We start from the raw sequence: 26,167 nt of genomic DNA, 5'->3' as shown, positions 1-26,167 counted from the left end.
TCGAGTTACTTATTTTTCTAAGCCACGTACATTTAGGTAATATGTCAGTAAAAATGTGTTTCAATTTTCCATATTATAATCCGTTTATTCATTTATTGTACCTAATAAAATATTTCACACAATAAAATGTAATTCATATGATGGACTATGCTTGCTGTACCTACTCAGTATATATATTACAGCTACTGGGCTATCACTTTTTCCAGAAGCCTGAAATGATTTTGCGTCGGAATAATTACAACTGTCGTTCATTGTTGTTTCTTCCAAAACTCGTCCAAATCCTTGAAAGCCACAATTGCTTGGTGATAACAAGCCAACTGAAGATCTTTTAAAAAAAACAATCTTTTCTCAATTCTTTATGTAGACATTTAGACAATATCATTAGATTCATTTGTGGGGATTTGGGTAGTTTTTCTCCAAATATTTAGAATTGTGTCACAGAATGACTGGATATTAAATACATGTTACCAAATGTTTGTGGACATTTACAGACATAGCCTAAAGTTTGTGGACATTTAGTTTGGGTGTTTCTGGTAAAGTTTACAGTTAAAGCTACAGCAAACAAAGAAATTTTAGACACTGATGTTCTTCCAATTTCTAGCAACTGTTTGGCAAAGACCCTTTTTGCTCCAGCATTACTATGCCCCTGTGTGCAAAGCCTGTGTGTTATGTTCAGTGCAGAGACATGCCAGTGATTTGCATAAAACCCTAAATTCAACTTTACCAAACACAATTGAGATGAACTAGAACATGAAGGTGGAAGAAGCAGAATGGTCCAGTCAGTTTATTTGCCAACAAAGAACATGCTAATAGGAGGTGAAAGAATGGGTCTGATTTATTAAAGCTCTCCAAGGCTGAAGAAGATATACTTTCATCAGTGAACCTGGGTGATCCAGAAAACAATGAATTGGTTTCTTAAAAATCATTTGCTATGTGGGAGATTGGCTTTTATTGGGTTGCTTATGTCTTAACTGGATAAAGCAGCGCTGAACTGAAAGAGGCTGGTCATCAGACTTGGGGAATTTTTGTGATGTAAAATAAGTATTGTGGAACATTCTCCAGAATGAAGGTGAATACTGAATAGTGAAAGTGAATAGTTAATAGTGCTTTTTATTGTTTTTCTTAGTAACATATATCATATAATCCCCAAACAAAGCCTTTGTTCAGTATTCTTACAGCAGCTTCACCATAGCCTCACCTGAAAGATACCAAAACAGAACTGTGATGCCAGAAACCAAAGATCTATTCTCTGTTAGGAGGATGTATTAATATGAAACCCATAAAAAATATTTATTTTGTAGGAAATCACTGGATTCAGTAGAAAGCAAAATGTTATTGATCACTGAGAAACAAACTTGCTGTACATATCCTACAACACAGTATGCATGCAAATATTTGATGGAATTCATTTTACCTTAAAATATATATAAAAAGTGAGTAAAGATATAGGCACACTCTTTCTTTTTTCTGTTCCCCCAACCCCCTGTACTTGGCTGTGCACCCCTCCATGCTCTCTGGCAGCTTCCCCTTCCCCTACACTTAATTATTTTGCAGCCCTGACGCCCATTCCATATGACATTATCTGTTGTACCTCCCCCAATAGGGATAAATCTTGGTGAAAGGGCAACCCTTAGGCAAGGTTAAAGTTTTATAGGTTTAACCTCAGGTTAACAGTTAGGTCGATGGTTTCAGTTAAGGCTAATAGGTTATGGTAAGTGGTTTCAGATAGATTTAGGCTCAATATAAGGTTTAGACTTAGTCATTTAAGCTGAACTAAAATTGATAGATATCCAATCTGTGTGATCCAAATGCCTTTGTAAACCCAGATAAAAGTGCAGGAGATTTCTTGCTGGATTACTGAACACAGCTGATGGAAATCCCCAAAGGACATGAAGGTTCTAGTAAAAATACACATGCCTCTTGTATTTAGACAATAGTTGTTTACCCTGATTTTCAGCTTTAGGTGAAAGGACATAAGAAAAGATTTACTATGCTTGAATATTTTCAGATGGCATAATAAGTTTTTTAGATATCCTCATTTTATTTTTTATTCTATATAGGGTCTGTGTTATATACAGTATGTGTTTCTATTCAAGATTCACTCATTATTCTAATTGAATCGTATACTAAAAATTAATGAATCTAACATGACAATTGGTTAAATCTTGTGTGTAAACATTGATTATTAGACTGTTATATCTTTTTGGTATGCGCATAATAATGCAGCCATTTTATTAAGCTCACAACAAGCACACTGTTTCATATGCTTTCTTTTTATCTTTAAATTCTTTGCATTTTTTTTACCTGTTTTCTTTTTTTACAAATACATTTTCTTTAGTGATACTACAATCAAGAGATTGTAGCTGGATATAAAAAAAAAATAATAAAGGGTTTCATCGTAGATCAATGAACCCTGATTTAAAGAAGGAGAAGAGTAAATATAGATAATATAAAACAACATATCTCGTGTTTACATATTTGTTCTGTAGTAATATTAATGGTCATAAATAAAATTATTGTACTTGATGCTTATCTGTTAACACTTAAGTGACTGCAGGCTTGTGGTTAGAAATATTTATTGTGCAATCACTTATTTGGCAATGAATAATTTAGCACAGCGTGACTACCCCCAGCTGCCTATTTGAGTAAGCTGTTTATGTGCATTTAATGTGGTTGATATATCCAGTGCTTTTTTAGCTCCCATTTCTGAACAGATGTGCTTTCTGCATCTCTGTATGTGTATGGCTAATTAGCAAAATCCAAGCAATCATTTTCTGATGTGACCTGAAGTCTTTAATCTGGAGGAATCCTGCTGATAATGGCTTGCATTATTTGCTAGAGGAGCAGTAAGCTTACAAGTGGTCCAGCTTGGGGAGGTTGCCTGAGATTTTTCAGTTTTCGCACTGGCAAATCAGGCATGTAGAAAGGAAGAGGAGGAGGGAGAAGGAGAGGGTGTTGGGGATGAATAGAAGACTAGTCAATCGAAGGAGCTACTCCTTTACAGTAAAAGTCATCTCTGTACCATTTTTTCTTCTCGCACCTTCTTCCTAATTTTTTTTATACTATTATTATTTTAAAATCTTTACCAGCTGCATTTTACTAGGTTGAATAGTCTACATTCAATCAGGTGTTTGCTTTAGAATGTGCAGGGATTATTTAAGTGGCATGAACTGATTCTTTTTGTATTATATCACTGGCTTCGGAAAAGCAGGTGTTATCCTTACCGGAAGCTCTTCATTCAAAGGCTCACTCACGTAAGTATTAATGTAGATATGCATGTTGCCACAATGCATGTTATATATTCCAAAATGTTTTAAAATATGAGAAATATTTCCTTCGAGGGGGATGAGGGATATGGATTATGATTGCATATAGACACTGTTATTCATTGTTTTTGTTCCATATGTTCAAAGTAAAAGTAAAAAGATTGAGTAATAATTGTCTCACCCTTAATACTAAACCATATTACCTGCTATATATATATATATATATATATATAAAAAAAATAAAATGAAAGTTTTCATTATATCTTTTTGTTACTTGCTAAGCCCTGTTGCACAAAAAAATCAATATGAGGCATAACTGTGCCTCCCTATATTTTCCTAGTAAAAGAATGCTGCTGTCAATTTAATTTTATGTAATTATATTTGTATGGTTATATGACATGTTGTACTACAGTAGGTGGAGTATAAAAGGACCATACGTGTCAGAAGTACTTGAGAGAGGTGTTTAGGTGAGAATGTGAAATATCAGGAAACGAATAGACTGGAATCGTTCCTATAGATAGACTATTTACTATACTGTAGATAATATTATGTGTGCTCCTAGAGAGGTCATTGCTGGTGATTTCACATGAATGATTTATGTTTTACAGCACTTGTAAAGCACTATTGTTAGCCATGGATGTGTTCATGAAAGGTCTTTCCAAAGCTAAAGAGGGAGTCGTGGCAGCTGCAGAAAAAACCAAGCAGGGTGTGGCGGAAGCGGCAGGAAAGACAAAAGAGGGCGTCCTTTATGTGGGTAGGTACAAACTAATCAATAAACTGTCAGCTGTTACATTGAGGACAGCTTTTGATTTCCCTCAAGAATTGTGGGATCTGAAGAATGCAATTTGCATTTATATTCTTTTCCCATATATTTGAAAGTAGTTTGGAGTTTTGACAAATGCATCTTAATAAATGCATTTGTAAATAAATGTTTTTTTTCGAGAAAAAAAACGTGAGTTTATTTGCTAATATCAATAGGCAAATTGGTGCCATTATATATCTATATTCGTATATATATATATATATATATATATATATATATATATATATATATATTCTGATTTGTTTTACAGTTTAGGAACAAACAGATGGCCACTCTCTTTCCATTCCTAATTATTGCATGACTTATCTCTGTCACTAAACATTACCACACTTGTCAATGCGGAGCATTTTGAGAGATTATGTTATCCGAAAATTTCTATAGAGGCAGCATGATCTAAAGCTTACCACATAAGATATGTTGAAGGCTTCCTGAAAAAAGGTTAAAATCTTATGGTGAAAGCAGTTACAGGATATTATCTTTCTTCAACATGGATTCTAAAGAGACATTTTAAATTATAAAAAATCCTGATATCCATTCTCTCGCCTTTGTCTGTGTATTACCTGATCTGGGCAATCAATTGGATATGGATATGTGTAAATAAGGTCACAGCTTACTAGCTATTACAGTACATAGGTTAATGAACAAAGGCATTAATGTTAGTTCTGTGCATCATCTAGTATTACCAGGATCAATGAGATATATGGTGTGTCATTATTCATGCTGCCAAGGTTGAACATCTCTTCAATACATTCTACATTATACTCAGCTATTACTAATAGTATGGCAGATTTAAGCATTATAGGCACAATGCTCTGGGAGACAAATTTTGTTTTTTAAACGTGATAGTAATATAGACATTTTTTTAACAGTACATTCACTGAGAAAATTATTGCAGTAATCGAACACTAGTCATTTTTGTTAAAGTTGGCAATGATGGTCAACTTCACATTTAATAGAAGGGTTAGGAAACCTTATATGCCAACCTACAGTATATACCGTCTCACTTTAACATATGTAAAGAGTGGCAAAATAAAAGTGCTTTTTTTTAACACGTACACAGATTTAGAAACATTAAAAATGTGAAAAATTCTTATTGTGGGTCTGTGATACGTAGGTAATGGATGGGGGTACATAGCACTCAAGGGTAGTATAAACATAATATATCCTCTTTGTATAAGTGGGTGTATGTGTGTAAAGGAAGGATGCTTATGCCATCTGTGTGCATGCAATTGTGGCCAATTTAAGCTTCATCTTATTCTAGTTCTGTGGCTGCAGAACTGAGAACATTCAGCTTCACTGCTAGGGACATCACTTCTCTGGAGAAGCATAATGGTGACTTTTTGGAAAGGTAGCCTCTTTGATGAGGGCAATCAGTAGTGCTGGAATAAAGTGCATTAGAGTCTGTGTACTAATGTAATAGGTTCTGAATAAATGCAGGATAAGGGCTCACAAAAACAGGGTGACTTCACAAGGCACTCCATTTGTCCCACACTAATAATGCTTTCAATGACAAAACATGGCCAAAATGTTGTATGCAACGTTCCCACCAAATTTACACATATAAAACATGAACTTGGAATTATGGCTTAGTACATCCTTTTAAAGTCGATGTGTGGAGGTGCCTGGTAGATGTTGGAAATGCTCCCAAGACTAGCAATCTGGAAACAGAAATGCTGTAATGCTACAATAAGCCAATTTGAGTACAGTTGCAGCAAAATACCAAACTTCACAGTGGCACGAGCACATTCTACCCTAGGATTTGAAAAGCTGTACTGAGTGGTGCCAATACAATACGATACAAATATAACATTAATCCACTGTTGTTAGAATATATTACCATACATAAAGCCAAGCTCTAGGCAGATATAAATAGAGATAACAGTGGTTAGCATTTATTAGTTCAGCATTTATTCTAGTAGAGGGAAGACTGTGCTGATTAGAAAAGAGCAAAGTGAGCAGAGAGATGTGCTTGCCAGTCTACTTCTGTCCATTTACTCCAACACAAATAAAATGTGTAATCCACTTTTCAGTGTTGTATGAGGAAATATAAAATTCCTAGGAATGGACAGACATAAATTCCAATCCTTTGGCAAGTAAATTAAATCCAATAGATATATATTATTTATGCGTTTAGCTGTTTGACTGGAGTTTAATTTTATGGTGAATGCACATCATATGCCATGAGTGATGTGTAGTATGAGGTTGGAGCTATGCTAAATGATATATTGATTTATCAAGTTAAGTGAACTACATCTTTGAGTAATAGAATACAAATAGGTTTCCAAATTAGATTTTATCTATACAAAAACCTATGAAAAGTACAAGAATATGCTAGAATAGGATTTGCCTTATGCAGTTTATCAGTTTGCCATATATATATTATCATGTAAAAGACTGATCCCCCTTAGCATACATATTGCTGTGATATTAGCATTATAAAGATATTTTCTAAGCTAAACCATAAAAAACTATTGATATCACAATATACATGCATTGGTATGGCAAAATTGTCTCTTCATATTAAAGACGAAATTAATGTTCTCAAATTGAGTTTTTTTTTTTTATGTAAGCTTGCCAGGAAGTAGGGCTTCAGTAGAGCAAAATTCTAGCACCACAGATGGACAGCACTTGTACTTGTTAATCTGATTCAGTATAAAGAGTGAGGATGACAAATGAGTCATAAAATGAGACGTGAAGTGTGATATTAAGAGCTAATACAGAATTCAAGACGTCAAGCTGAGAAGCTAAAGCATGGTAAAGGAATCATTTTGATCAAAAATACACGACTTACAGCATACATGCTCATGTGTCTTTATGTTTTAGTCACCTTTGTCAGTGAACAAAGTACAGGAAGCAATTTAGGTCCTATTATTATTATATTGATAGGCTGCATCATTTTATTTCTTTACAGGCCAGATATTGCCTGTTGTTTTGCTCTTTAATTATTTAAAGCTAATTCAATGATGAAAACAAAAATAAATACAGTATAATGTAAATTAATCATTCTCAACAAGGGTTTTGTGGCACCCCAGACTTCCTCAAGCCTATACTAGGGGTTCCACCAACTGTGGCTGATTGACCTCCCAGTTGATGATGTCTGCAGAGATCTGGGACCAACGCCACTTAGTAGAGCCAACTCCATGTCTCTAATTATGTTTTAGGTGTTTTTAACGTCAGTAATCTAAGCACCACTAGGACATTCTTTCCACTGGTCACCAATGTGAGAGGCTTTTTTCCCATTGACCCCCCAAAAAGTGGTTTTAGTAAGCATTCCTCAAGACCTGGAAATTATTTAGAAAAGCTAACGTATTTTTTTTATTGTGTATGAAACTGGGATGCATAAAGGATTGTTGTACTCACCTGCACAACAAATAAGAAGGTGGGGACATTACTAGGATCCAGTCAGACAATAGGCCTGCCATCTTATAAATAGCTAAAGAGAGCATAGCAGCTGTCCTCACCCTTTTACCATGGGGAACCCCTTGAACTAACTTTCATGTCTTCAGTGAACTCCTCCTATAATTACTATATCCACAGCTCACAATATAATAGTGTGTAGGAAGAATAAGTTTTACATTAGCTATTAGAAAGAATGTCATCCTTAAAGATCATTGGTGTCATTTAGACTAACCTAAGAGGCACAAATTGCTCATTACTCAAGGAACCCATAGCAACCTCTGGAGGAACTCGGGTTCTACTGAATCCTGGTGGAGCAACACTGAAATAGTGGAAGGACTAGAACGATGACAACATCATCGTTGTGAAGTTCAAGATAACTGTTATAGTTCACTCATTTCTCCATTTCTTCAGTAAAGATATATTGCAAATGTACAGTCACAGTTTTATACACTGGGCTGTAAACTTTATTTGACATTAATAAAATTAAATCAGCTTATTTGTTTTTTGAATTGTGTTGACTTTTGACCTATATTTCCTTCAGGTTCTAAGACAAAGGAAGGTGTTGTACATGGAGTAACAACAGGTACTGTACTCTATTCTTTTTCTATGTCCCCTTCTAATGCATGATAATAACAGAATGGTAACAATCCGATTTAACAAAATAAAATCCACTTTATTTTATAAGACTTTTCAAGGTGACTTATTTGATTTGTTTAATGATAATTTTACCCTAGAACACCTATTGTGGTTCGATATGAAAACTATAGTGAAGAGAACTGGTCTTGATCAATATTTGCATGGAACTGTTTTGTAATGCCATGTGGCATTATAAATATCCTCATCAGTGGACTTTCATTGATGACTGGGGGCTAGACACAGTTTATCACAGTTCGCATTGTATTCCCAATAAAAATAAACTACTCATTTAACTTTATGGCTTAACAACCATTATTAACTAAATATTTATAGTATATGTTAGCTTGCATCAATTTTCAGTATTGGTAACATCACCCTATGACTATTTTTTGTTACTTGGATTCACAAAAGTATTCCACGTAATGGTAAATTCTGCAGTTAATATGAAACCATCTTTTATTAACCTAAAAAAGGACTCCAGTAGTTTCCTGACTGAATCTTTGTAAATTTGCTGCAGTCTGTTCTTGAAATACTAAAACAGTGAAGAGATCCCGGTCCTTGAGAACTGAAGTTAGACATTCACAATTTAAATTATCCAAAGTTACTTTGCCTTTCAAAGCACATAATAACTGAGTTCTGACTTAATGGCCCTGATTTATTAAAGTTCTCCAAGGCTGGAGAGAATACACTTTTATCAGTGAAGCTAGGTAACCAGCAAACCTGTAATGGATTTCCTAAAAGTCAGGCTATTTGTTAGCAAATGTTTTCAATCCTGGACCAGATCCATTCCAGGTTTGCTGGTTCACCCAGCTTCACTGATGAAAGTGTATTCTCTCCAGCCTTGGAGAACTTTAATAAATCAGGGCCAATATATTAATGACCTATTTAGATAGTCACATTGATCAAATGAATCTATATCAATAATACTAATAGTACTGTACAGAATATATATATAAAAGCATGCATTTCAAAGTCAGGATGCCTGAACGAAATTCAATGATTTTTCGTTTCTATATATATATCTTCATCAGTGGCTGAGAAAACCAAAGAACAAGTTTCTCAAGTGGGGGGAGCAGTAGTTACTGGAGTGACTGCTGTAGCACACAAAACAGTTGAGGGTGCTGGAAACATTGCTGCTGCAACAGGACTGATGAAGAAAGACCAGTCGGGTAAACAGGTATGTACAGCCTAATCTGTTTTAAGATACTTCACCTCATACGTGATATACAATACCCTTGACAATAAATATCCCCAATTATTTTTTTTATTAGTTCACAATTAACCCCAATTGAAACACCCAAGAGAAATACCTAAAATATTTGTTATTGGCTTAACCTCATTTATCAAATAGGAACTACAGTTGTTGAGGAAAAATCTCATCTAGGTCAACAACAGATTGACAACAATACAATACCATACAAAGAATTGTCAAGTGCTGTATGTCTTCAGCTTTATCTGGGTCAAAACAATGACGGATGAAAGGTATACACAGTCTATAGATGATATATGTAAGCTAGACATATATCAGGGAACACATTTTTGTGTCATTGCTTTATTATTCTGCATTAAAATGTAATTACCATAGTAAAAATGTTTAAATAAACGTTATTACAGAATTTTAAGGCATTTTTATCATTAGATTTTCACAAACATATTGATAAAATCGTATTTTTTTATGTAAAAAAATAATGCATATGTCAACATTATTGGACATACACAATGCACATTGTGGGCTCATTTATCTCTCAACGCGTTTCAAAAGATTTGCTTCTTCAGGAAAGAAAAATTGATACTATGTCCTAGTTGCACTACAATAATAATACCAACAATAACAAACACTCACATTACTATCCCATTTTTCAAATAGCTTTGAATTGAGTTTAACAAATAAACATGGTTTAACAAATGAACCCTTACATTTTATACCTTCTTCTCCAGTGTAAAAAAGTTTGCTAGTTGCTAAGTATCCCCCCTATGTGTGTAGAATCATGTGTGTGTGATGGGCAGATGAGCACAAACTTTATACCAAAGAGTGCATAATCGGACAAGGAATTCTAAAGAGTATAAAGTGCAGATTGCTGAGGCACCCTCAATGTAATTTAACATTAGAGTATCTTCAATATTGTTAAAACATATTCTTCTAAGACTGACAAACTTGTTGTAATCGATGCACAGGAAAATTATAAATTTACAGACTATTAAATTATTAATCACAGATTTTCATAATCCAGGGCATACTGTATGAGCCTTATTTATCAAAGCAAACTTGGTGATCCAGAATTTCTTAAAATCATTTACTTTTGTTTGGCAAATATTTTCATTAATGGACTAGGTCCATTCCGAGTTTACTGGATCACCAAGGTTCACCCATGATAGTCTATTGTCTCCAGTCTTGGAGAGCTATGATAAATCAGACCCTTTGTATCATGACAGGTCTCAGTGATGATAATCACATTGATGACAGACACATTTGTAATGAAAACCAAGTGTACCTTGTAACCAAGTGAGCCAAATAATGCCTATTTACAGAAAATATCAATAATTATAAGTGAGCTCAATGCAAAAAGAACATTTGTCAGCCAAGTTACATGCATGAAGGTGTCTTCTTGAAATCTGTTGAAGGTGCTTACTGTTTAGAGGACACTTTGTTCTATGCAGAATGTTGTAGGTTTTTGGGGTCCAGGCTGTTGTAGAAGAAGGGGATTCACTGGAAGTCTTGCATAATCTAAAACGTGTCACCATTTGCAAGGTATGTGTATGGGCAATTGTTCCATTATGAACATGAGCCTTACCATCTGTTGGTTCTAGAATCTTGACATAAGTTCCATGATAAATATTTCTCGTAAAGGTCAGCAAATGGCCATTGCAGGAAGTGACACTGCTAAAACCTGGTTTTGTTTTTAGTAACCTGCAAAACATTATTTAAGCTGCTTCTGTGAACATGGACCCCAACAACCCCTAAATTCTGGGGTTCATCCATCTTGATCTATCTTTGAGGATTTGAAGTATATCTATACCCTAGATATGTATTATGGATAGAATGGACAGAGGCCTAGAATGGACAAGCTTTACTACTACCTGAGGCTGCAACAGAGAAATAGACAAAATATATTTTAGATATAGATATACTCTCTCCTTTATTGCCTCCAGGGTGTCTATTGTTAGCTATTTTCTGTCAGCCCCAAAAGTGTCCACAACCTTATCTGCATCCCTTACCGGTCCCCAACTCTGTAATTGCTTAAAGATATCCTCAAGGGCTGAGGTTAGTTAGACATTAAACATTTTATTTGATATAGGAAAAGTGGTCATCACATTTGATGCCCTTTGGCCTCCATTACACTTGAAAGCCCTTAGCAGAACTTCTTTCTGGGTCAACAGAGGAGGCTGAGATGCTTTGTAATGTGTTCTAGTGCAGGCCTACAGCCAAATGGGGCATGAATCAACCTGTTGTTTGCATGTATGTATTGGTCAATTAATGCCACTATCCCCACTTACAACTAAATTATCAGGAGGAGTTCTCCCCATTATTAGTGGACAGGGGTGGCAGGGAAAAGAAAGAGGGCTGGGTAATAGATACATGGTGATATCCAGATAAACAATCAATATCTAGGATTAATTAATGATGTCATAGTTTCAGTAAAGAAAAATGAGCAACCATCAGAAGTTTAAAGAGAGAAAACATAGCTAACACAAGGAGTGTCTCAGCCAATGTGTGAAGACTGCTCACAACATTCCACAGTAACCTGGAAGCTGAAATTTCTGTTTATTCTTATGTCAAGGCATTCCAAATAGTAAATACTAATAGTACTCTCTCTCTCTCTTTCTCTCTCTCTCTCTAAATATATATATATATATATATGATTATTTGTGTGTGTGATATGTGTGCGTGTGTATGTCTCCAGCCTTGGAGAGCAATAATAAATCGGGCCCAATATGTACACAGAAGAGAGCAAATTGGAAATGTTTGGCCCTAATTCACAGCACCACATTTAATGAATTTGCTGTAATGGGACCTTAAGAGAGCTGTGCAAAAAAATCATGCTTGAAAAACTCATTGAATGGAAGCAATGTTGTAAGAACAGTTGGCCAAAATTATTTCACAATAATGTGTGAGACTAATAACATTATGCAGGGAATGATTACTTCAAGTTATTGCTGCAAAAGTTAGGTTCACCAAACTATTAAATCATAAGGTGTACTCACTTACACATATGGCTTCTCCATGTTGTCTTCATTTTGATTAAATAAATAATGACATGGTGGAAACTGTTCTTTGTCAGTTTACACCTGAGGTTGATTTCAAATAGGAAAAAAGTATATACCATACAGTATAGAAAGCTCCAGGTGACATACAGGGAAAGTAAACATTTTCCAGTATTAACCTTCTTGTATTTGTTGCAACATAGTTATCCGTTAAACTCAATACATCACTCTCTGGTGCCTCATTATTGTAGCTATAGATGAGCAAGGCGGTGTCTCTATTTGTTAGCAGCAAACATCATTACAGTTTACTGCAAGCAAGTTGTACTTGTACATACACCCAGCTGGTTTTGATTTTTACATTTTGACTAAAAAAATGTTTGAGCCTTAAATGTTTGGAGTGACATCTTAGCAATGTATAACAACTCTAACTCTAGATTGAAACCATTACTTTAAAGTTTTTAGTATGTCCAGTGATATACAGAAATACAATAATGAAAACAACTGTTAGGGCTCATTTGAATAAGTATGCAAGGGTAACACACGTCACAACACACATTCCTGCAACACAATGATACAGGTTGAGTTCATTGGTGTGTTAAATATAGCTAGCCCCAGAGACGGGAATGGACCGAGGGGCTATATGACTAAGGGAACAAAGAAGGCATAAAAGGGTTAAGATAATGCAAGGCAGTGTTTCTCAACCTGGTTTCTTTGGAACCCTAGGGCTTTTTTTACTATCCTAAAAATGTTCTTAAACCAGTGGAGTGAAGAGGGGCTGGGTGGCACTGAGTTATGTGTTATGATCAGTAAACACACAAAGATCCTTTCTTGTCAATACTAGTTGTTTATGTTTGGTTCATTTTCAAGTAATATAATTTATTGATTGTTTAATAAAAGGCTGCTGTGACCAATTTAAATTAGGTAGTCATAGTAAAATCCTGAGGGGCAGGAATTGACAAATCCTTTAGTCATGTGATGACACCCTAATGCACCTTTAAAGATCCTTTTGTTCTGTAATGTATGTTGCACTGCAAGAAAATGCAGCCTGCTCCATTTGGTGGGTATCAATGTGCATTTCATCTCATCATTTTGACATACCTCAACGTGTGTCAACACAAATCAATGTTAGTGTTGCAGCATACAATTCTTATGCGTGAATAGGCCCTAGAAAAAATCTTGAACACTTGCCAATAATATACCTTATCTTTCCTTTAACATACAAGACTCCTTACCATTTCATTTTTCAGTTCTCATACATGCAAAATAGCAAAGTTTTACAAACCTAAATCTGAATTTGGGTGTTTTTTCCCAACCCTCATTTTAGCCCACATAGCTAATACCTCCAGCTTTGCTACAAAGATCTTCACTGTGCAGTCCAGATCAGCACTGCACATCCACTGTGAACATATTTTTTACACTGTTTTGTCTCTAATAAAAAGCCTAACTCCTAACAAAAGTTTTTGTGTTGAGTGTTGTAAGTTGGAGTATTGATGGTTCCAATCTCTGCAAGGTTTTACAACCTGAAGGAGGACCTATTTTTTCCTCAGTTAAAAAAAAAGGTTGAGTTGTGAATTCACAGAAAGACCTTAGCTGTTTATCCACCAAATGATTTGTATTTGGGTCAAATTAATCCTGAGAATTGCACAGCACAGTCCAAAGAATTATGCATCTTTCCCTGGTATAGAATATTACTGCAGTGGTGACATCTCCCTGGACCCAACCTGTTGATTAGAAGTCATCTCTCTAGCATGTTACTCATCAGCACATTTACATGTAGCATACCTGGCTCGCTTCTAGAACTTCCCTTCTCAACCAGAATTCTACTGTACAGGAAGTTGCAAGAAGTTGATATCTTTGGGAAATTTTGGTGCTTACTCTAATCAAATTTATAAAAATACATTTAATGATGCAATATTGAATACAGGACCTTTCCTTTTATTTATGGCCAATGGCTAGCTTTATTATCAATTATATTTAAAAAAATTGAATCCACCACTTTTTATTTGTTTAAATTAGAATATCAGTGTCTATTAACTAAATTATTTTAGCACTTACAATGTTCAATATCATTTACATGTAAATTTAATGAAGCCATCACAGAATATGGCTGTTGATGGCATACAGTACTTACTATATACTAAATACTATACTATAACAGGGATATGTCTGAAATTAGTATGCTAGTGAGTTTTGGATATCATTTGGCTAAAAGTCTGCATTGTTCAGTGAAGTGAGACGGTATGTTACTGTTCCAGTTTACAAAAGCTGTAGCTCTGTGATGAATACAAATAAGTGGAAAAAGGAAGAAAAATGATTGTGTATATATATAGAGATGAGTTCATATTTTAAGTGTCAGCATTAGCCTCTTGTGCAGCAAAGGGTGAACCCAAACAAAATCATGTTTTCACACTGCTTGCATTTAAAAAATACTTTAATAGTGTATTACTGACAACAGAACCACAATAATTTGTGTCTTTATATTAGTCTAGAGCAACGATTTTCAACCTTTCTACCTGGGGGGAACCCTTGAAATTAACGCCAGGTCTCAGGAAACCTATGAGTAAAATAAAAATTATTAAGGGTTAGCAGAAAGAATGCTCCCATTACTGTGATAACTGTAAAAGAATGTCTTTTTATAGTGTTAGTAAAGGAACCCATAACAACCACTGGATAAACACTAGGGTTCTACACAAACACAGTTGTGGTTGGTTGGTCTAGAGGTCAGCAATAAAGCTTAACTCCAGGGAAAATCCAAAGTTGCTCTTGAACTGGAGCTTTGCCTGCATAGTAAGGATTAAGGACTGAGTTTTGATAAACAAAAGAGAAAAACAGTTTATTCACCTTGACCCTCAGTTCTGCAGCCATGCTTCTAGCTGCACGATTGCTCCCCTGAAGCCTTTGCCCTTTACTACTACTTCAGTAACAGCCACTCTGATGTCATCACATACAATGAAGGATTGGCAGTCCTGCATTGTAAGTGAGGACGCCAACAACCTGCTCCCAACAAGAGAAGAACACCAGCTGTGAGGGGGAGATAAGGTAAGTAAACTGATAATCTGGACAAAAATTAGCAATAAACCCTTGTAGAATGGAGGAAATTTTACTGGTAGTCCATCTTTACTGTATCCATTGTGAAAGTTACACAAAGGAACAGTTTTGTTGTTTGAATATTGGTTCTTTATTCTGCTGGAAACCATGTGATCCAGACTGCTGTACTTTTGGCATTGAACAGCTGATATGTGATGTACAAGAAACTAGTTGGGTAATTTATCAGTAGAGAAACATTTAGAGACATGGCTGATAAATCACTGTTAAATGTTAGGAAATAAATGAGTTTCTAGGCTGAAGCTCAAGACATAAACTTCAATTAGCTGTCACATGTATGTTGGGATAGTTGACATTATGACATCACTAGTATGAATTGTCTGGTGTTAGACCAAGAATGTTTGTAAGCATGCCTTTTAGATTAACAAATAATAGCTCAATTGAAGAGCAGATGATCGGCATTTCACCATTGCTAACCTCATCATTAACAGCATAGCAGCAGAGACAACAGAAGCCTGCCATTTGGCCTTGCAAATTATTACAGAGAGATATCAGCAGCAGTTGGGGTGGGAGTGGGACTAAACTGAACAGATGCATTAAGCAGAAAGAAGCAGCAATATTTGAAAAAGAAGAATTTACTAATTTATGAAAAGGTTATCTTCAAACCATGCAAACCATTAACTATTGTTTTATTATATAAATTTAGAGAGCTCAATATTAGCCATTATTTGACCCTTAAGCTTATGTTGAGACCTCTTTTAATTGCACTTGACCCAGCTAATGTTTGACCTGAGGGCTTGTATGGACCGAAGCTGGCCATGCTGTTGTGCTGTTGTCTTTTTTACCAACTGTGACCTATGTCATTATTAGAAAGGATTCTGTAACACTACAATATAATTACATTGATGAGTAAATGAAACATTTGACCTGACTGAAGTTCAGGGAATTGTAATAGCAATTTAATAGATGTGTTCTTAAGCAGTATTTTAATCTGTGGGTCAAAATTGTAGTTACTATGTACCATCTGTGCTGTGTGCTGGAAATGTATTTATACATATTTATGAAGTACATGCCTGAAGGAAAAACATAACAATATAGCATTGTTTTTGATAATTTTCTCAAATGATAATATAACCCAAAAAAATATTAGTTCTAGTGAAAAATGGTAATGAAATATGAGACCTTGCAGTAAAGGCATTAAAGTGTGACATAGGGAGGTGCAGAGCGTGCAGCTACACGAGGGCCCCAGGCTCTCCTTAGCTAACATGTACCCCCCACCTCCGTAGATGTGAGACTTGTAAGGCTTGCAAAGCTGCACTGAGAGAAGGACCAGGCAATGAAGGTCTCTTTTGCACACTTGTTCCTATGCTTTGCTAATACTCTATGACTCTCAAACAAAGCCAAGAGTAAGACATCTTGGTAGGTAGGATACATTGACAGCTCTGCTAGATTTCCTATTTGCTGATGCTTTTCTGTGTCATTCAATCTAAGGTGAGCAGTTTTTGGATGTAGATGGACTGTGGGTGGAGGTAGGGCATTGATGGCAAGGAGGCCACATCAGTTCTGCATGGGGGTCCACTGTCGGCTATTTCCAGCCCTGACTGCAATGTATTACATATTTTTTCTTGGGAATAGTCGTCCTTCACATGATTTTAGAATAACAAACATGTTCATAGCCTTGCGTATCAGATATAGGATCCAAAAAAAGTTTACAGTCTAGCTTTAGTTTTATATGAAGAGTATTACCCATGTCATATTTCGTTGTTGGGGAGGTTGCTTTCTGTCTCTATCCCATTCATCATTGTTAGTAAAATAAATGTGAACCCTGTCAGGAATAAATGAAAAACTAAATGTAGCTGGGGAAAAACTTTGAACAAATTTTTTGTTGACTTCAATTTTTAAGCTTATTTACACTAAAATAGGTATGCTGATTCTGAAAGTGCAGAGAGTTTTCTTCTATCACGTCAGTTTTTTTCTCTACTACTTATTTTAATGCGATTACTGTAGCGTGGGTTTGTATAGACTATTCATTTACACCAAGACAGTGTGGTCAGAGCTTGTGCGCTTCTCTACGAAGTCAATGAGCAAATTTTATTTTTCTACTTACACACGGATTTCTCTTTCAGGTCATGTCTAGCTCTGCTGTTTCTCGTCGTAAGTGCCTAAACAAACCTGATTCATTTTGTTATATCTATGGCAATTTCACCATTCCCATTCAAATGGTGAACATCAGCACATTTGCTTATTTGGCATATTTCAAAGTTAAACTTGGTAATCAAGATAAGTCTTGGGCCCCTCATAAGTGTGCAAACAGTGTGTGGAGGGTTTACGGATGTGGACAAAGGGAACACGTTATAAGATGCCATTTGGTATACCTATGGTTTGGCGAGAGCCAGGAGATCATTTCACTGACTTACTTTTGTTTAGCGAAAATTTCAAAATATAACAAGAAAAATAAATGTAACAAAGAGCAACATAAGAGCACTCTGTTCGTAAGGGATTTGACTGCCGAAGAAGGCTTCAGAACTCCTAGCATAAAGAAAGCATGAGAAAAACTTACTTGAAAAAGAAACAAGGGTATCTTACTTGCAAATCAGAGAAATTGTATTTCTGCAGTACTTTAGAACTGACAGTGGCTTTGTGCGTTGCCATAACATACCTGGTTTATCGGAGGAATTGGGAATTCCAATCTATAACTCAATTGAATGGCGACTATTCATTGATAGCTCAGAGCGGAGCTTAAAGTGTGACCTCCTTCACAATGGCAATACATTTGGGTCAGTCCCAATTGGCCATTCAGTTTCTCCTTGTGCAGAATATGCAGACATAAAGAGAGTTATTGAGTTGTTGCAATATCACCAACACAATTGGGTCATCTGTATTGTCCTTAAAATGGTATGCTTCCTTCTTGGTCAGCAACGCGGATACACCAAGTATCCCTGTTATCTGTGCATGTAGGACAGCAGAACTCGTGAGAGGCATTGGGTGGAAGGAATTGGCCTCCAAGTTCTGCCCTAAAACCAAGTGATCCAAACATTCTACATGAGCCACCTGTTGATAGAAAGAATAATATATTCCAGCCTCTGCACATGAAACTGGGTTTGATAAAGCAGTTTGTTAAAGCTTTGCCAACCGAAGGAGACTGTTTCAAGTACCTCATTTTGGCATTTCCTAGCCTGTCATTTGAAAAAATAAAGGCCGGCGTGTTTGATGGTCCACAGAATCGGCAGCTCATCAAGGATGAACATTTCATCAGGACGAAACTGGGGTCATTTCTGGATTCACCACCCAAAAATTAGTACAAAACAACTTCAAGATCTAACTCAACAAAAAATTTGTTCCCCAGTGTTATCAATTATCAGCCCTGAGCTCAGGCAGAAGACTGAGTGGGGGCCTTACAGCTGATGTATGTGCAATGACAGGGATTAAAGAAAAGTGAATAACAGTACACAAATCTATCTCTATAGTTGAGGAAGTACTGTCATAACAACTTAGAAGTGAAGATTCAGATTCCCAGTAGTTCCCAGTAAAGTAGTTCAGGTCTGAACTACTTTACACAGTTCAGACCTGAACTGTGTAAAGTAATTTCTTGGAATTATTGGTTATTATTTAATTACTCTATTACCATAAAATGGTCTTCTGATTTTATGAGAGCTTAGAGCTATTATTTCCTGATTCCCTTTTTTCATCAACTGTTTGTGAAATCTGGTAGAACATGTTAAAGATCTGAATTACCCTCTGGACATACAACCCCATGCTATACAACCTTAAATATGTTTTTGTTTTTACATAAAAACTGGGAATTCTTGGTTCTTTTTTATTGCAGTACATCACGAATCCCTCTCTGGACAGTTCTTACTCTGCTGTGGGAAATGCCAAATAATTGCATAAAGCATACTTGTTTAGACATGCCAATAAAGGATGAAATGACCCAGCTGGAAGCACCTGCATTAACCACCTGGGTGTTTCACTGATGTCTAGATTTCTGTACCAAAAGCGGTACACTGTTTTTCATAACTTTTTTTTTTTAAATTGTAGACCTGTAAGTTACAGAAATATGTCTGAACAAGGGTCTAGTAGGCATCATGAATTTTAAAAAAAGTTTGAAACACACAATCATGTAAAAAAAAAAATGTACTTTTAATAAAATTAAATAAAAAACACAAAAATCAGCTTAACCCCCCTAGCGTTCTAATTGTCAGTTTTTTGATGCAAAAAGTGATCCCATTTTTTTTTTGAAAAAAAAATTTTTGTTTATATTGTGGGCTTGTAATTTTTAGGATTAACTCCTGGGTATGATAACTATATTTATTTATTATATTATAATCATAAATTATAATATAATACATCATTATAAATAATAATTAAAAAAAATAATGAAATAATAGACAACAATGTAATCTAAAAATAAAATTAAAAATGTACTTTTATTTTTATTTCATGTTGTGTGGTGTTTTTGTACTGTAAAAACCATTTAAAAGCAGATTACATTGTAATCTCCTTTTAAATTTCCCTCCCAGACACACCCCCATACATCACCAATCACATCACCCGGAAGATGACTCATCCTAGGGAGTGATGTGAGTGGAGATTTCCCTGCCTGCTCACACAGGCACACAGACGCCGGAGCTGCTGCTGCACGTATCTCCAGAGAGATGCAAAGCACAATGCAGGATTTCTGCATTGTGCTTCACATCTCACTGCAGATGCCAGCAGCAATAGCAAATTTTTTATTGCTGCTGGAGGAGCTGCTGGGACAGGGTAAGTATTTTCTTTCAGTTGTAATCCGATTGTCATACAATGTATGACAATCGGATTGCAATATAACGTTTGTTTATATTTTTAACCACCTGAGAAAAGTTCGGGTTTAACACTTTTTGTAAGTGTTTTTACCCCGAACCAAGGTCGGGTTTAACGGCCAGGTGGTTAATATAATAAAAGTTACAATAATAATGTGGTCTATGTTATGAAGGTGTTAAAATTGTATCAAAAAATGTTGTTTGGTCACTTTCGAACAAGTAAAATAGTTTTAATTTGAAAATACAATTTTAAAATTTAAAGAAAAAGTGTTTTAAAAAATGAACAGTAATGAACCCTAAATAGAGTTAAACTATTTGCTATTTCTATTTCAAATGTTTTATTAAAGTTTTTTTAGAAATAGGTGACTGCAGTTGCGCTGTAGACATAAAAATATAACAAAACAAGTATTCCACACAATTATGGAAATATTATGGCATAAAAAAACATAGCCAGAGAAAAATAGTGTTACAACAATTTAGACAAAAAAGAGCCATTATTTATATCAATGTCAAGTGTGCACACAATTTCATAAAAAAAAAAAAAGAAAAAAGTCAAAACATAGCCACACCTAAAAATAGCATATAACAAACAGAAGTGATAACCTCACATAGGTACCACTTAAGGGAAGGGGTGGGGGAGAAAGACAAGAACACTGAGGGTTGGGGAATTCAAAAATAAAAAAAGTTCTCACTGAAAGATTAGTGTTGGCTATCCACGGGTCCAAAGTTTTATAAAATTTATCCATGTTGTTCTGCAAGGTACAGGGTAATTTATCATTTGTCATGATCCAGTTTAGTTTGTAGTTTAGAGAACAAAGCACTCTCCGCTTTTCTCAGAATGTTGATTTGTGAAAATAGCAGGTTAAAAATGCTAATCCAGAACCTTTGGACTTTATGACAAGTCCACCAAGCATGAAACATGGTGCCCAGCTATCCGCAGCCTCTGTAAGGCAGAGGGGGGATAGTAAGATTCAATTTATTATTCTGGGTGGGCACTATATACCCTCTCAGCAAGACCTTATAGCTAACTTCAATAAGGGAAATGTTTAAAGAAATTGATGACATAGAGGCAGCCAAAGCTTGCCAATCTGGAACCTCCCACTCCTCTGTCAAATCTGTGTCCCATTGAGACATATAAAACAATCTTTTGGCATTGGGAAAAAGTAATGGAACAACATAACTTCTCAAGTGCTGTGTTAGCCCTGCGGGTCGTACCGGTGCCTGCAATTAGGAGTAGCGTCACCGGCACGGTCCACAGGGCTAACATGCTGTGCTTTGGTAAGCGGGAGATAGGCCTTTAAGTTTAGATTGGATAAATTACCTGATTTGGCAATAGTGAAACATTTCTGTGGATGGGAGGCAAAATTTATCCTGTAAGTGGGAGCTACTAATGATATTTTTACCATCCAAAAAATTGCCAATACAGAAAAATCCCTTATTGTGCCACCATACTTCACGCCCCTGTTAACATCCAGGGGGAAAATATGTTTTTTACCATAATGGAGTCAAAGGAGAGTGTTGGGAATAAAGAGCTCGATTAGTTTTCTGACCATCCCACACAGAGAGGGCATAGGAAAAGGAGGGACAAAGAACTGCAGAACATTTCTTCTTCGAAATCAACTTTAATGCTTCAACAGGAATGGTTGGGCAGGACAGTGCCTGTAGATCAGTCCATTGGGGTCTAGAATTCAATAAAGTACATTGGCCCAGAACGGCTATTTCTGCCGGGCTGCTCTATGGTATAATGCCAAATTGGAAACCCCTAGTCCACCAAGCTTCTAGGGAGTATAGTGTTGTTGTATAATTCCTTTGTTGTTTACCATTCCATCAAAATTGGAGTAACTTATTTTGAATATTGCTGAGAATCACCTTGGGAATTGCAATCAGCAGGGTGCAAAATAAATATAGTAATCTGGGCTAAATATTCATTTTATTTGTTGCAATTAATTGAGGAGAGGATTGCAATCTCTGTAGATCATTAGCTAAGGAACGAAACATTGGGAGATTATTAGCTTTAAAAAGTGTCTGAAATGAAGGAGGTTATCTGAATGCCCAGGTAGGTTATGGTCTTAGGGTTCCATTTAAATGCAAAATTGTGTTTAATACCAGGATATCAGGAAGTGAGCGGTTGAGAGGTTCTGATTTACTTCAATTGATTTTGAGTCCTGAAGCCTCTGAGGGTATCGTCCGCAAACAAGCCACATTTATGTTCTGTAGAACCACACTAAATACCTTTAATGTCCTGGTTAAGACGTATTGCTATAGCCAGGGGTTCAATAGCTAATAGAATATTAATGGAGATAGCGGGAAACCCTGTCTAGTTCCACGTCAAATATTGAATAAGGGAAATTCTAGCCGTGGGTGTGGAATTTAGGGACGCCATCAGCCGCATAAAGGCTGGACCAAAACCAATTTGCTGAAATCAAGACATTAAGTAATCCCATGACAGGCTATCAAAGGCCTTACAAAGATCCAGTAAGAATAACATAACGTCACGTTTGGCACCACCATCCCAGTTCCCATGCACTGCCGAAATCAGATCAATGGTTCTCCTAGTTTGTCCTGGGGCCTGACGTTTATGCAGAAACCCAACTTGGTCATATATGTTTAAATATGTATATGTATGTGTATATATATATATGGATGTTAATATCGGTTTAAAAAAAGGCCCTAATCTCAGCGACAAAATTTTTGTCATTATTTTAAGATCGCAGTTAATTAGCGAGATGGGTCTATAGACGGCCACTTCTGTGTGATCCTTACCTGGCTTAGAGGTTACGCATATGTGGACTCTGTTGTTATCAAGCGGAACCAAATTGCCTTTACAGAGGTGGTTAAAAAAAATGGGGAGCTAGGACTTCACTATAAGTTTTATAGTATAGGTTTAAAAATTTCTGCTATTAAGAATTCTTTATCCAATAATTTCACATGGGACGTATGTAGTTTAGGTAAAGGAATTCCAGAAAAGAAAGATTTTTGATCAATTATGAGTTATGATTGTTTTTTAAGTTTGGAGGCTAATGAAATAAGTACACCTTTAATATGGGCTTTATGTGCATCCCAATTAGTAGCAGTGACCTGAGGATCATTGAAACAAAAATAAACTATTTGCTACTTCCAGCATGTTATATTTAAACCCATCTACATACCATAAATATGTTTTCAGTTCAGAAAAAGTCCTTGTCATAACTTTCTACAATCCTTTTGTTGTAATGGCATATGGTGGAACATTAAATTGTTCACATAGACAATACTCTTTATTTTACTGTTATTGAGAAAGAATCACATGGGAGACTAAAATGTGCCAAGTACTAACAAGCCAATAACACGCATTAGCAGTGTTTCTCTTCACCTCCTACATAGCGGGGAAATGTCATCACTGTCTTCAACCAAATCTGCTCACATTTATTGAGTTACATCTTTCTCAAATCACAGCCTTTTTCTAAAATTGTTTTGTCATATATTTGGAACAGATATTCTATTGTTGTTTTACTCAGATTAGTATAATAAAGGCTAGCTGGGCTAAGGACAGAAAAAATAAAATATTAAAATAAATAAAAATAAATATTAAAAATAAAAAAAAATAAAATAAAATAAAAAAAAAATTGTAACAGTAGGCTGTTTTAGCTGCATTTTCATTCCCTGATTTTATGGTTGTATGCATTGTCATTTTTCAGACAGACTATAACTGTGTTATTGTACATGGATTTGTGTGTTGAGTGGCCTCACTAATTAATTTTATAAATACTTAGATGCACCCTTTAATACTTAAAAAAAAATTACCTGCACTTTTTTTCCAACGCAGTATACCATGATGCAAATATATGTGTTACTGTGTTCTAAAACATCTGCGCTATGGTGCACTTGAGTGCTATTTAAAATAATGGCATGGCCAGAAGGAAAACAAACATTATTGCTACTTTCTGTGTTCAAATGTGCCTTTTACTTTATATTACCCCAAGGGATGAGGTTAGGGTTTGCTACAAGAATAAAATTGTCCCGGATTTGCATGTTTATTCAGAGAGCATCTGATTGCCTCATGGGTTTTTTCCCTATTGGATCAAATTGAATCATATTTTTTGATGGTATTTTTGCCTTCCTCTGGATTGACTGTGCATAAATGGTTTTATCTGGGATATGCTGGTTTGTAGTATGTTTATTTCCCTAGTGGTTGAAAATATATTTTTTCAACCTGACTAAATCTGTAACTATGCATGTGTGAGCTTCACCAAACTAAAAGAAGTTGTGGTAGATTAAGGCAGGACACATTTTGGTATAACACTATACACTATGATGTATATTATAATTAATAATTTGTGATAAAAAAAAATTGCATGAATAACCATAATGGGAGTTTATCATATGGGAGATACAATAAAAGATATAAAAGATTACCATACTATACCATACCATAAAGATTAGGGTTAGTAACAGAAAAACTGACATTATTCTTATTGCTTTGTGCAATCAACTTATTTGTTATCTTTATTATTTTGTGTCTTTTATTGTATTTTGTGGTTGATTTTAAGGTAAGCTTACACTTTTTGCCGCCAATTAGCCCCTTATCCAGACATGCAGCCTGGGTGGCCAAGAAATGAAGGGCATAAGCATTCAGCTTCCCTTACTGTAGAAGACCAAGCCACACAGTTTTTGAGTTTGTACCTTGCATGGAGGGCAGTAACCCCTATTGGGTAAATTTCTCATAGCTTCCTTTCCTTTTATTAAGTGCAGAAAACTTCCCCAACACAATCACAGATGACCATAAAACCCTGACAGAGTTTTTATTTCTTCTCTATCCTGAACCTAATTAATATTGTTGGAATGAGTTGGGCTTTAAAGTTTTCAGTCCTCTAAACAGAAGAAGTTACATCTTAACCTATCACTTTGGATATGCTTTTAAATTAAACCACCGGATTTCATAGTTAATCTTTTTTGTTTTATACTACTACATTATATTAGGCAAATTAAAGAGGTATCTATTGTGTGGAGAAATTACAGAATACAAAGAAATATTGTTACATCGACTGCTCCAAAGCATGCTGCAGAACTCAGTCAATGTAAAGCTCTGCTGTTTTCCTCCAGAGGAAATTAATGCATAAAACACAAGGAATGTGTTGTCCAGCAGCGGTATTATCCAGCAATGGGTATTGAATTGCTCAGGGTCACAAAACTTGTACAAATATGTAAAGTAACAAGGAAGCATTAATGGCATAACAATACCAGTTGGGCATTATGTAGCACTTGTGTTTGTACTGTTGGGTGCACAAAACTTAGCTCCAGGAATGTATGTAAATTTACAGTCTAAATACACATATGGAGACAGTTTCACTTGTCAAACTGATTGTAATTGTGTGAAGACAATCTACCAGAGAGCACAGTTAGTCCCTTCAATGTAGTAGTAGCAGCACAGATTGGTCAAATGCCACACACAATTTGTTGATTGGATAATAAATAGGCAGCAGCACATGGATGAAATTATCCCTCTGCTCTTTTTCTGTATGTTCACTGTCAGGACATATATACAGTTCCTAATAATGGCTGTCCTGGTAATATAGGAGGCAAAACTGACCAATTCAATTACATATGGCAGAAAAAAAAGTTCAGCTAATTCTGGTAACAAATAAATACTATGACTGGTTGTATTTTTTTCCCTTTTCATCTGCCTGCATTTCACCTTCTATTATTAAGAATAATTTTTATGACTCAGAATGTTAGAACTGAAAAATAAAGACAGGCAACTCCACTGCAGGGTCGTTTTATGTATTCATTTAAAAGAGTTTAATATTTCAGACTGTTTGCATGTTTTTGTTCCAGAACATCATTAAAGAATAATAGTAATTGTAATCCTAGTAATTGTGGAATGGGGAAATATTTTCTTTATAAAACCTTAATAGAATATTAACCACATGGTCCTGACTGTTTTTGTTGCCCAACAACACTAAATAAACATTTATCTATTTTTTTATTATTAAATAATTTAATTTTCTAAATATAAT

General features: G+C 35.4%; 1 protein-coding gene across 1 annotated transcript in view; it reads left to right on the top strand.

The window, feature by feature from the left end:
- Positions 1–2,758: 2,758 nt before the first annotated feature.
- Positions 2,759–26,167, top strand: part of SNCA (synuclein alpha) — a 41,564-nt gene continuing 18,155 nt past the window's right edge. Inside the window, exons 1-4 of the mRNA XM_072405565.1 lie at positions 2,759–3,254; positions 3,875–4,020; positions 8,030–8,071; positions 9,156–9,301. Of these exons, the coding sequence (XP_072261666.1) occupies positions 3,900–4,020; positions 8,030–8,071; positions 9,156–9,301 (309 nt within the window). The 5' untranslated portion in view covers positions 2,759–3,254; positions 3,875–3,899. The remainder of the gene's footprint in view (positions 3,255–3,874; positions 4,021–8,029; positions 8,072–9,155; positions 9,302–26,167) is intronic.

This window comes from Pyxicephalus adspersus, chromosome 3, assembly GCF_032062135.1.
Source record: "Pyxicephalus adspersus chromosome 3, UCB_Pads_2.0, whole genome shotgun sequence".
Lineage (NCBI taxonomy): Eukaryota > Metazoa > Chordata > Amphibia > Anura > Pyxicephalidae > Pyxicephalus > Pyxicephalus adspersus.
Note: the sequence above shows the minus strand (reverse complement) of the source record. Positions and strands in the feature narration are given on the sequence as shown.